Source organism: Bactrocera oleae, chromosome 4 (genome assembly GCF_042242935.1).
Source record: "Bactrocera oleae isolate idBacOlea1 chromosome 4, idBacOlea1, whole genome shotgun sequence".
NCBI lineage: Eukaryota > Metazoa > Arthropoda > Insecta > Diptera > Tephritidae > Bactrocera > Bactrocera oleae.
Window position 1 is genome coordinate 73,536,776 of NC_091538.1, and position 14,444 is coordinate 73,551,219.

At 31.7% G+C, this 14,444-nt stretch overlaps 1 protein-coding gene across 6 annotated transcripts in view; it reads left to right on the forward strand.

The window, feature by feature from the left end:
* Positions 1-14,444, forward strand: part of Sesn (Sestrin) — a 58,346-nt gene that overhangs the window by 27,231 nt on the left and 16,671 nt on the right. Inside the window, exons 1-2 of one of the 6 annotated variants that reach the window (XM_036367776.2) lie at positions 7,404-7,753; positions 8,658-8,980. The exons of 3 other annotated variants lie outside the window; for them this stretch is intronic. In XM_036367776.2, coding sequence (XP_036223669.1) covers positions 8,906-8,980 — 75 coding nt within the window. In that variant the 5' untranslated portion in view covers positions 7,404-7,753; positions 8,658-8,905. Of the gene's footprint in view, positions 1-7,403; positions 7,754-7,783; positions 8,981-14,444 lie in introns of those variants that run through there. 2 more of the 6 variants (XM_014243621.3, XM_014243470.3) reach the window with 2 other exon arrangements.

A 14,444-nucleotide genomic window follows, 5' to 3' on the forward strand; every position in this document is an offset into this window, starting at 1 on the left:
AAAAAATATATCCGAGCAATTAAATACATACGAAGATTGATTCGTGCTATTAGTACAAATGTGTGTTAAAAATAACCACACCAAACACTTAAATGTATATATGCATATGTATATAAAACCCTATGTAGATATGAGTGCTAGTTCAAGAAATATTCCTGTTATTCATTGTCTACTGATAAGCAATCCATGATGTGAATTTAGAACTGATAATTTTTCGTGTGGCAACAAGCCTTTGAGTGTAATGCTGCTGACGCACATTAAAAACTCATAAATCAGCTAATAATTAATAACACCGAGTTAGGCGATATACTAAGTAGATTATGTATAGATAGGTAAATACATGCATATGTACAAATATAAGTAAATACGAGTTCTAAGGAAAAGTTTCTCCATGAAACCTAAGAGTTCCCAATAGTATACGCTGAAACTCATGTCTTGTTGTATTTTATATAAGTCTTTTAATATTTATCTTATTTGTTAAGGTGTCACTTTGATCAACGATGATATATAAAGTTGTTAACGACAATGATGTAGATAAATATTTCCGAAATCTATTACCCTACCGGAAGTCTTTCGAAAGTTCATTGTGGTGTAAAGCTTCTAACACTATTTACAATCCAGGTGGACTTATCTTAGCATAAAAACAGGAATCTAAACTGATAAAAATTATTAATTAACTTTAAGATTTTTTTCTTATTTTTCGAACACCTCAAAATGAAATGCTGTCATCGACAAAAATGTGGTTTTTAGTTTATTACATTCCACATTTCCGGCAGGAGCCTGCATTAAATAAGATTTCATACACATTTATATCACATGTTACAATGTTGAACAAGAGTAGTAAGTCAGACAAACGGATAGGGATAAGTGTTTGCTACAAAAGAGCCCTGGAATGAAAACAACCATTGTGGAGCAAACCACTGTCGCTATTTGGATTAAAAAATATTCAATAAAGAAAAGTAAATGTTTAACAGTGCATCAAAAATTTCAGATTTTCAATTTACAGACTCATACTTGCCAATTTTAGTCTTATTTTCAAATAAATACAAATATATTGAAAACTATCTGATCTAATTTAGAGAATAATAAATAGTTTTGTGTTTCAGTGTATACATCCATATTTGCTTAGTCTATTCGTTTTGTTTACAACTCGTTAGTTGCAAAGTATGCAAGAAGTAGAAGAAGCAGCGGGCAAGGTAAATACATATGAAAGCTGGGGCCACCAAAGGGAGTGTCAATCATGCGAAAATACATATGCACATGTTTGTATACATTACATATTTATTTATTTGTGAGTAAATAGATAAGCCAACAATACCATAAGGACTATGCACATTTATTTTCTTTATGTATATGCAAGTATAACTTTTATTCTCAACAAATGCCCCTAACAAGTGCTAACAACAACAGTGTTATTCTCAAATTGGTGTGTTAGTTTATAATGTCTAGACGATTTGTCATTACAGAGTTGTAATTGTCATTGACTTATTTACTTATATTTCTAATGACCGTACAAACTTGAGACATTAGAAATCTTAGTCCAATATGACAAACTATAAATAGACTAATAAACTTATACTATATGGGCATTGTATGGGCATGGTAGTATCTTAAAAGAAGTTATTTGAAAGAAAACCTTTGTGTAACAGCTCTTCTATGAAATATTATATAATTCGAGGGCCATCTGGGTAAAAGCTCTGAAAGTAATCATTATTATATCTTCGAGGCTTATAATTTGATATTAAGTGGCAAATGACAAGATGTGCCGATAAATAAAAGTAACTTTCAATAGTTTTATTGAGTCATTTATTTGCTCGTTTTTCTAAAAGGGTAACTTCAGCTGATAATTTCTATTCATGTATACTTATACTTATGTTGAAAAGATTAGTCTACTAAGGAGGATTTGTTTATCTAAAGCTCTTTCCGGCGGACAATTTCCATGATTTTTGTTTATTATAATTATTAATTTTTAATGGCATTGCGATAGTTTCTCTGTTATAAGCAATAGTCCACTGGTTTTACATTCAAGCACTTAATTATACCTTCATACTCGTATGTAAGTATATGTGATAATTGACGTCATGCCTTGTATATATTAATTTTATTTTAATTAATTTCTTTATGAATGCCTGTCTTATAGAGTATTTACATCACACAAGTTGCAAATCTTTCCCCTTCAAAGCGTTCGCTCCCTCCCAATGGTGGGCAGTGGCGCAATTCAAAAAAGGGGAGCACCTCTCTTTATTTAGCAAAAATAGCTATATATGTATAGTAAAAACACACACTTACTACTTATATGCTTATGTGCAATATCTATACAATATACGCAAAGTGTATTATAAACAATATGCATTTATTTGTTAATGTAATCAAGCGTGAAGGGTGAAGGCTGCCTTGCAACCTGCATATTTGCATATATCATAACGATATAACAGTTACGCTCATATGTACATATATTTTGTATGACTTTTGATGATCTCACTTAGAAGGCCTCTCAAGTCGTAAGCCTTGAAAATATGCAATAATCTAGCGCCGCAATTAGAAGTGCATTTTGTTTACATGTATACATACACATACTCGTGTGTATCTATACACATACGCTTTTGTTGACTTCGTTTTGAAATAAACATTTGTAAATATTTATCTTAAGTGGTATTTCTACGAAAGTGTTTCCTACGAAGTGTCTTTTGAGGTCATTCACCGCAAATGTGTACCCCACGTTAATTTAGATTAATAAATATTTGTGAATCAGTGGACGATATTTTATAAACAATAATATAGGTATATATCTACATTTGAGGTAGCTGGGTGAATAGTGTATAAAAATTAACTTGGTTAAGACTTGAAAAGTGAATTATATTATTAAAATTTTGAGCACACTGTTCCAAACTCTCCTACTACGTGTCTATAATAGCGAGTACAACCGCTATTCGACAACAGAATATCATATTGTACTTTACGAGAGAATATCGTCCACTTACCGCAGACAATTCTGTATATTATTTAATACTATCAATCCTCTTTAAATCAGGAAACCACGAGTTTCCCCCTGTTGTCTACATTACTATGTGAATTATAGGAAACGTATATATTGAATATTTTTATTATTTATTTTATTTATTTAATATTTACTTGTACTCGTAAAAAATTTTCAAAGAATTTACATTGTTATTTGCGTTTAGTAGATCGATTTCTGTAGCCTTCCGTAAATAACAATTCTGTTTCAGTATCTACTAGCATAAAGCAACTACGATATAATCTACTAGTTTTCCACAATAGGGGTGTGATTGTTGACATAATGTCGTACTTATTTTGCCTACAAAAATGTCTTATAGTGTGTGTGGCCCAACTATTCTGAAACTTATCTTAAAGGTTAAGCGTTTAAAGTCACCACATGCCTTGGTGGACATGTCGACAGGTGGGTTCTAACTATGACAGGCTGAGAATCACATTCTTTGAAAGTTCTCTTTATATTCGTCGGTTCGGATCCGGTTTACAAAATCGATGTGTCACGTGTTCTCAAAACTAACCGTTTGGTAAATAACTAAAACTATATTTAAATATAATATGAATTAGGGTTCTCAGCAACTCAAGACCTCTTGGAGCATAATGCCAATCAAAAATGTGCTCTTCTTTTATTTATGATACGAACATTTCAGCTACATGTTCGTTGTGAAATCTGACAAATTTTCTGTTTTATTACTTTTTCTTTTGTGTATGATAGTGAGAATCAGACTAAAACTAGTTGTCCATTGTTCCCATTAACTTTTTAGTATTAGACGATTTTTATTTCTTCAGCGCGAGAACTCTTTAATAAAGAACATGAGTAATAAAGAAATTAAAATTAATTTATTGCTCCTCCCAGGTTTATTTACAACAATTCGCCACACCACACCACAAGCTAATGGTAAACAGTAGTTGGATATATACACCAGTTATTTTATGAAAAACACAGTGTAGTCAATTATCTGTATATATTATATGTATGTACATATATACACGAACACACATTTCTTGTAAATAGTTGGCAAAGAGTATTTCGAAAACAATAAAACACGAGTGAGCGCTGCAGTAGCAATGGTTGGAAGTTTGACAGGTTCAAGCTTGGTTAGTTTTTACAATTTCCGGCTTTTGTCTGTAGGTATACGTATATTTTTATATATACATTAGGGTGAAGCGAAATTTTTTTTTTGTTTTTGCTTAGCCTGGGGGTAAAATTTGTAGATTATAAGAAAAGAAAATGTTTGGAAAAATTTTTTTTTTTAACATCTAGAGGCGGCCTTAAAGTAAATTTCGAGTTAAAATTTTTATTTTTTAAAAAGTGTTTGATAAGTGTTCTAGAAATTGTGAAGAGTCCGCTTTCTGGCCAATTAAAAGTTATCAACTTAAAAAAAAAATTTTGCTTCACCCTAATATAAATAAGTATAAATATAACTAGAAAGATATTGGCATAAATTCATAACCTAACATTTATATATAATATTTGTATTCATACTTACTTGCTTTGATGCTATCATTTTTATTACGTGATTATAAATGATGTTTATATATTATGGTATATTAACATTTTAAATGATTTATTTCAAAACATTCGTAGCTTTGTTTTTGTTCCTGGATCATATTTGTTAAATGTTCAGATCATATTTTACGAATGATGACTGACGAACGAATGAAATTACAAATTATGAAATTATCTTACAAATCCACACTCGAATTCTCCTCGACAGACACTTACGTATGCTACCTTAACTATAACAGATTAGGAAAGTGCTCAATACTACGTCACCATATTAAAAAACGAAAATACTAAATGTTTATGTTGTGTACAAGTCTTTAATTCAACCACAATTGTTTTATCCCATGAAACTTCGCTTGACTAAGGACGCTCTTCAAATTTAATGGATGTCCAGTATTATGGGATACAACGTCCTGAGATTCGACTCTTCAACAGATAGAAAATTTGTTATAACGATAATCTGTAGTTCTATATTAGTACAGTTAAAGTTTTCGAACACCGCAAATAGTCTTCCGATAAAAAGGAGTGTTGTAGGTGTCGATGCAACTAAACAAAACGATGATTTATAGATTTAAATTGAAATGATATTTTGGGAATGAATTGACCTTCGCTCTATTACTTACTACACTTCACAATAGATTATCAATTAATGAGACTATTTTAACTTTAACGATAATTTTGCTGTTTTCTTATTTATGTACCATAAATTACATACATTGTACATATCTACAGTTCATACCCTGCAGTCAAGACTGATAAAATACAAGATTACGCCCTATAAATATTGCTTATTTCGCGAATTAAAAAAGTGTTTACGTTTTTATTATAATTTACCTGTTAAATACAGGTTTTCAATGCTGCCTCTGCCCATTCCAAAAGAATTACGTCACAAGATGGCGGTATAGTGCAATTTGTTTTTGTAACAATTGTCACTTCTTAAACCGAAAAAAGTAACGGTAAATACTTATTGTAATCTTCTATTCTAACATTCTTGCCCTGCAGTAAAACATTGACTAATTGTTAGCAAAAGTACCAATTAACAACTAAACTTTCCTGACTAAAATCGAACTTGTCAGAAAAGCCGCAGATTGATATCAATACTTTGACATTTTTTATTTGTGGATGTCATACGTCAAGACAGTTACGAGATTTCGGTTAGAATTTTATCAGGTTCATACTTGTTCAAAATGGGTACATACTCGTAACTAGTTCAAATTATATTCTTGAAAACATTTTTATTTTAAAATTTTTCTCTTTTATTGGTTTTGCTGGACAAATTTTTCAAAAGATCGGTATAGACTCATGCTTTTCCGAATAGTTCAATTTCGTCCGGAAGTCTAGTTGTAAACTGGTGTTGTTTTTAACATAGTTTGATGTTTGCAGGCAGAAATATATAGATTTATACGTTTATGTAGATTCGTAAAAGTACATAAGTATATCTAAGCATATCTACTCAATTGGTCTTTGATATGTTGACTTGAAATGATTTGTATTCCATCAACAGCCACCATTTTGGTTTTATTTAATTATTTGTGTGTGAGTTTTTACTTTTGGCGATTCTTAGGGCGTAGCCCATCATTGTTCTCACTAACCAGATTTTTGATTTTTCGTAAATAAAGCGATGAGAATTACAGACGCCGAAAACAACACACAAAAAGCTGGTTGTGTATTGTTCACAAATTTCACAACACAAAGATGCAACAAAACGAAAACAAAATACAGTGAAAAGTAAAAAAGAAAACAACAAAAGCGAAATTTGTGCGGGTAGGTCAATTATTTATTCAGCTAAAAAAAGACCAATGAAAAACCAACAACGAGCATATACATATGTATGTGTGTGTGTAACATGTGTGAGTGTGTATAAATATGTGCACGATATGTCTGCGTTTACACACGAAAATGTTTTTTTGCTCATTATCGGGAAATTCTTTTCTGGTTGTCCATTCCGTTTACTTGACAAAGCGGGCGACAAGAGTCCGCAACTCGTGTCGTGTAATATTCTGCTTTTCCTTGCATATCATATTCTCGAATTATTATACGCTTCATTTACGCGTTACACCAAAATATTTTTCATTTGCTATTTTTTTTATCTTTATTCAACATTCTAAAAATTTTATACAACAGCTCTTTGATTTACCATTTCACTGCTCTCTTGTTAAAAAATTTAAATGCAAACGCAACAACAAAGTTATCGAGTTGAATTCGTGCAAGCGATTAAGTTCTTTTTTTCTTGTATTTGAAAACTTAAGACTTACAATCAATTATAGTAATTTATAAAAAACATGTGTAAAAGATTACAGCAACGTTTTCTATCGCTAAAAAAAGAATTTCTCCACTTTGCGCATTTCTCCACTCTCACACTATTGCGCATGCGTTTGTTTGAGCATCTAATATAATTTGTTCGATTCGCTGGATAATAATATTATGCACATTAAATTAAAATTTCCGAATATATTGTACTTGTAAATATTTATTTGTAATCGAGCGCAAGTGCAACTATGGACAGAATTTCCAAATGAAAACGAATACCGAACTAGGCAGCAACTAACTGTTGCGAACAAGAACACAAAGCATGTTGCCCGGGCACGAACAACACGGTGCCCTTCGTCTTTCCTTGTCGCCCCTCGCCACTAACCACGAGTCTGGTCATCAAAAGTATTTGTGTGTGAACTCAGTCGCTACTACAAGTATGTATATACAAATATATGTTGACTCTTTAGATACGCGCGCGCAAACAATAGCGGTCGATTGTAGCTGCACGACGCCACAGAAGAAAACACTAAATGCGCCGAAGCCCTTTATTCGAGCACTCTCGCATTTGCCTCGGCGTTAACCTAGTATTTTTTCGGCACACATTTGTTTTCGAAAAGTTTTCAGTTGGCTCATTCTTGTTTCAGACCGCACGCGGTAAGGTACGCACAACGAAGCACTCGGGTTCGCATTGTACGCTCCGCCAGCGAAGGGTAAAAACGCGCGCACATAAACAATCGATCGATCAAACGACGATTATCAGACATAGCGCGCTACCTTAAGTTGAAATCAAATACCATAGAGCTACATATAACTATCGTGTCAACAAAAGCCGTTTAGACGATCCCACGTGCTCCCACTCCGACACTGTGCGTGTGCCGCTTGGCAAAGCGTCAATTGCGGACACTCACGCATCGCTCATAAATTGCAACTACTTTATTGTTATTCTTGTTTTGCGTCGAATTTTATTGTTGCGCTTAAGCGCAGGTATGTAGATAAATATGTTGTTGCCTACGATATTTTGTGATTATCGCGCCTAAGTGTTCATTTGTATTTATTTTTGGTTTTCGACTTGAAAGTGTGCGCCATAAACTAATAAAATACTAAATAAAAAATACATGAAAAATACCAATACAAAATACTTGTACAACTAAAGCGGAGTCGTGGAAAAGTATGCGCGATAAAAAGTGATGCTAACAAAAAATAAAAGCAAAGAGTGTATTTTTAAAGGTATTATGAATTCTAAAAAGGTATAAGGAAGCGCAATAGTTAAAAATGTAAATGTTTCTGCACTAGTAACAAAAGTCTCATTAAAAGTGATGTAGTAGCCGTATAACAGCAGAGCCACAGATTTGAAATGATCTCAACGTGAACATCCTCACACAGGCAGCCCTACTTATATTGGCTATTATCGACAGTGCTCAGCTTCTGATACATTTTTTCGGATTAATTAATATAGTTTATGTTATATGTCTATGTCTACATTAACCACATTCCCTAACAAATATTTGAAACAACTTTAGGACATCTAAATTTTTTCTATAAAATTTCACCACTGATTTTAAGCGGTGGATCATAGCATCAAATGATCAAGAAGTGATTTTAAAACCATTTGTCTTATATATACAGAAACAGTCACAGTTTGTATTAATCCATATACAATAAGTATAAGAATAATTGTTTATAAAATAGGTTGACTGCAAAACAAACAGTCGAGAGAAAAAGGCATGTTAGTCAAATTGAATTATCGTAAATTTGACATTTTTATATTTCAATAACCGATGATTAACTGACTATGTCAACATTCTATAGTAACTGACATGATAGTTTGAGAATATTACTTAAATATTGTTTTTGTGAGCTGTTAGCAGTAATCATTCTATGCTTCTAGTCATTTTAATGTCAGCAGTGCCAAATAGTGAAAAATATATAAAAAACTATATAGAAATTGAAAATCGAAAACAATATTAAATGAAATATATATTTAACAAAAAAGTATATATTCTACATTATTATTAAATATGTATTGGCGGATATATTTATGTATGTGCAATTGAAGTGAATCGTGTATAGGTATAACTAATAACCTTTTACTACAAATACAAAGCAAAATAAACAAAACCAGTTTCGTTTTGTGGTATGACATATTCAAATAGTTATCAATCGTCTGCTGTATGCAATACTGTTAACAATCGTATCTGCATTGGAAGTGAAGTAAGTAACTAATGTGCATTTTCCCTACATTTACAATAGTGCAAAAAATATAATTAACTAACATGGCAAGGGTAATTTTGATCTCAAACTAAATATTTTGATTTAAAGATTACTCAGTGCGCTTGTGTTCAGTTAAGCTAATGCTTTTCCACTGCAATTGCTAACTTAAATGTGTTATTCATAAATGTATTATTCTTATGAAGTTTGAGTATTCAATTATTGTATTTATTTGTGCTTTGGAAAATTTTGAAAGGCGATTGAGTTCTATCATTTGCATTGGATTTGAGTGACTTAATAATAATATTATTTTTACATATATAACTATAAAGAAGGTGTGAATGAGAACTTCATTGATAGCATTCAGAAAATCTGTATATATGTATACTTAAATTGCATTTTGGAAGTCTATATGGAGACGAAACATGATAACCCCGCGAAACCATAGATTTTATTTAAAAATAAAATTCCATGAAGAATACGAGTATAAGATTAAAACCAAAAATTTTCCTAATTTATAACAAAACAAACTTCAAAATACTGTGTTATGAATGAGCAATAATTTCGTCTCACTTCAATTTTAATTTATGCAAATTTAAATATGAGCCCAAACAACTAAGTTTTGATCACAATTTGCTGGCGATAAATGTGGGCAGACACGTGTGACATACTCTTGCAGAACACAGCCACGACAAATACCGGCAAACCATCGTAGTAATAACGCACTCTTGGCTGTTCGTAACTCTGTATGTAAAATGTATGTATGCATATATAATATAGATATGTATCTAGCTGAACTGTTCGTTGGTGCGCTGTTTTTACTGTGTCCGGGCCTTCTACCATATGTATTACTGTTTGGTCTTTGATTTTTCATAATGTTTCTCAATATTGTGCCCTCTCTGTAGCCTTTTCAGACATGCGCGTGTGCGCAATAGAGCTTTGTACTCTATTATTTTCATATATGACATATACAAGCATTTTTTTACGGCGCACATACTTACAAATTTTGAAACTAATAGCTGTATATTAGTAAGTGTGAAGTATTAGAAATTTGTATATGATTTTTATAACTTGCACCAATGCATTGAAAAAGGCTGAAAGGATGCAAAGCAAAACAAACACACGTAATAACAAATGAGTTATATGGATTGACCGAACCAAACTTAGTAGTTGCTGTTTCTTTGCTCTCAATAGTTAACTTAATCAGATTTTTCACACTTTCCAGCATTTTCATGAACCAATATCAGATATTAGTAAATAAGAAAAGGTAAAGTTCGGGTGCAACCGAACATTTTATCCTTTTGCAACTAGCATGCTATCATCATAAAAATATTCTTCCCGAACTCCAATTATAGACCTCACAGATTGACATAACCGGTAAAAAATCAGCTGCGCCCACATTTTTGGTTTCTGAGTCCTTGGAAAGTTATAGTACGATTTCGACAGTTTTTGGGCGTAAGATGAAATACCATGAGAACACTATTTGTGCAAAGTTTTATTCTGATAAATTCTGATGTTTAAAGTGAGAAAACCAGATTAGGTGCACCTCCCTAATGCGATACGTTGTACCAAAGTACAGTTGGTATTTTAATTTTCCGCTTAGTTATGGCTCTTTAAAGGTTCTAGTTTAATGGATGGTTTGTGGGCGTGGCAATGGTCCGATTCCGCCCATTTGCAATGCCAAGGAATATGTGTACCAAGTTTCATCAATATATGTATATCAATTTTTACTCAAGTTATCGCTTGCATAGACAGACGGACGGACAGTCATCCGGATTTCAACTTGTCTCGTCGTCCTGATTTTTTATATGTACATACCTCGATATCTATCAACCGATAGGTAAACAAAAATATTATACTCTGTGGCAACATGTTGCAAGAGTATAAAAATTATCTTGATTAATTAAGCATATGTGTAAATTATGGGAAATTGATTTGTTTATTATAAGCTGGATAGAAATCTATTTCTTTGTATGCTCTGTTTGTAGTCAATTTCATAATTAAAACAGTGTACCCCAGTGTTTTGGTTTAACGACTAATTTTGTTTCGCAATCCAATCATATATGGTAGTGTTTTCCACACCAGCTTTTTAATAAGTGATCTGAGTTTTTCTATTTTAAGAATAGTTTATTAAAATTCCCTACTTAAATGTACAGGAGTCATTATATATTTATTGTAATTGGAGATAATTTTGTTATAAAATTTGTGTTTTGAAAATTCACTTTATCAAATTTATTTGCAGATATCGATTAAACATATGTATAATGTTTTATTTGCTTGTATTGTACATTTGTATGTATTTTTAAATTTTTATCGCTTTTTCATATAAACATTCGTATTAAGTAGCGTTTGTTAATTATTTATGACACATAAGGTAATCACTAATTTTCGAAAATATTTGCACAAAATACAAGAATATTAATCCGAGTGTGTTAATGTAAAATTTATTACGTATACGCCACGCACCTTCCTTTTGACTAAAATTCATATATTGTATGAGTCATGATGAAGGCGAGTATTTCGTAAACAACCAAGCAACATTGATTTATGATTTTTAATTTATATAATAGCATTAAACATTCTTTTATATTGTTAAGAATATCGACCGATTTGTTGATTTATCACATTGCCCTCTATTAAACCATGGCGTATAAGTAACATGTTTATTGAAAATATTGTTCATAAATAAATTTCATAAGTCTGTATTGGGATGTGCTGTCATCCTCCACAAAAACAATATCAAAACAAAAATAAAAAAATAAAAGCAAAACAAAAAACAGATGAAGCAATTCTCGTACTCGTCTGAAAGGGCGTTGATAGCACGTTGCCTGCACACAAAACGTAAACATACATATATACATGTAAAGTGCGAGAATGTTTTTTTTATAGTAACGTTGGGCTAGCCATTCTACGTTTCTGTTAATATGAATATGTGTGAACTGAATGATTTGTTTTGTCTAAAGCTTGACTGCTATGAAAATACTCTGTGGCAGCGATAATTTACATTTTATCAGCAGCAACAGGAAAAGCAACATCCTCCACTCAAGCGGGACCGGCTGACATACATTTATATTTTCGTAGTTTTTTTCGTTTACATTTATATGACGGGCGCCAATGTATGGTGTGGGGAAATATTAGTTATTTTCCAAGTGGATATATGAATATGTATTCGTGTCTTTGCGAGTATGTGGATGTATAATAGTTTGTGCATGCTCAGTCTGTGCAGCTTACGCCGCATCTCCACAGGCAATGTACATTGCTAACCATCTCTTAAATATGACGACATTAATTTATGTGGAGGATGAAAAAGGTAGAACTCTAATTTTCTCTACAAATGTATTTTTTGGAGAAATAAGATTTCATATTTTAAGACTTAAATTATTATTGCATAAAGTTTATTTATTAATTCAATGATAAAATATGAGCAATGATATTTACATATAACAATTATCATTAAAATATTAACCATACATATGTATGTATTTAATCACTATTTTCCATGTGCTGTTAAAATGTATGTTTTGAATATTACTTTGCTAAATTGCAGTTTACGCAATAAAACATAAAAATATTTTATATATTTTATTTTTGTTGGCATCATGCTACAGAAGCTATGCATGTACATGTTGCCTCTTGAAATTAGTGTGCAAATGAAAACAGCTCTGTCAAACCACCAAAATGACAATTCATTGCTAGCAATGTGTGGCATGAAATATATTTAGACATAAATTGCTTAACATTAGCAATGTGCTGCCTTCATTGGCAATATTGATTGCAATTGCGAATTTAGCAATCTTTACTTGCCTGTCGAGATGCCCCTTTACCCAACAGCTGTCGCGTTTTACACATGTTTTCAATTTGGCAATCTATTTACTCAGGTGCTTATGGAAACAGCACGCTGTGCTTGATCAAATTATAGAAGTATTATATACCAATACGAGTACTAAAATTAATAATAGAAACCTGGCAAGGTTAAATGAGCTTCAAAAACTTGGTTTGAAGTATTTTGAACAAGTTCAATACTACAAAATTAACCAGTTCATACATAAGTAGTACATGCATAAGCATTTCTATACTATCATGCTCCCTTGAATTCTAATGTCAATTTAAACGTTTAAAATGAGACGTGACATGCTCATAAGCTCGTGAAATAAATATTTGTCAAAAAAATTTAGTACCCAACCATATAATTTCTTATATGTATATGAAATTTGTATTGTGTATTGGATGAAGAGATCGGAAGTTAGAAAGATTCCTGAAATATTCCTTATTTTATTTAACAAATGAATCTTTCCATTTTTCATAATAAGAAGATACGTTTGAAATATGTTTTATTTAATTTATTACGAGCACAGACTTGGATAAAATTTTGAAATATTGTAGATCTGTACAGAGAACTCTTGTAATTATGTATTTTAACAAAATGCCCAACACTTTTTTCAACTTTTTTATAACAATAATAACATTGACTGCTATTTCTTATCTTATGAAATCTTAGTTGGTAAATAAACTACAAAAACTGTAGCATAAATATATGCGGTTATAAGTAATTTTTGTTTGAAGCTCATTGGCTATAAGTTTGGTCTTCAAAATTATATTATAATATTATATACGTGAGTGTTAGGTACAGGTTTATCATTGTATCTTAGTCTTTTTATCCCCTTGAGAAAGTCGTTCAAACATTACTTCGCGGAGTCGAAAAAGATCGCACCATCGGTAATTTGCTTGAGACAGACAATTTAAAATAATTACTCTATTTGCCTATGACTTTCCTCATTAACTGGCGTACCAAAATAAATGCGTTGAGCGGCGCGTTTTTTATCGCTCAGCGTTAACGTCGAAGCAGTTTCCCTATATAAAATGGCAATTTTACGTCAAATTCGCACTTAAATTCTAAAATTAGTACAAAAGAAATGAAAGATACAACGAATTAATTTATTAATAATATTTATCAACTCTAACTTTTTAACGCGCTGTCAAAATCGTATTTTTCAACGCTTTACGTTGCGTCGTGTTTATTTAGGTATGCGCCATACAAAACCTATGGGCATGAGGAATTTTTGACAGTAATTTGCGGCTGCCGCTTTTATTTAGGGACGGCAGTTAGATGTTCAATATAACAACAACGTATGTCAGTTTTGAAAACTGTTGTGGTTTATTGTTAACAGAGCGTTTACTTAATGCTGAGTTGCGAGCACACATAAAAAAAATAAAAGCAATAAAGGCATACAGTTTTTTCCAAACACGGCACGTACGCACACATAGTGCTTATTGTAGGTATTAACACATGTATGTATGTGTGTGAATGCTCTATACGCATGGTATATAATTTTCCCATTTTTGTTAGGTTGTTTATCTTTTTACTTGCTGCCATTAGCTATATGTTTGTGACCTTAAACGCCGACCAAATATTGCCGTATTTGATAGACTCAAAATTATCATAAGTTTTACAATTCATATTCTTGTT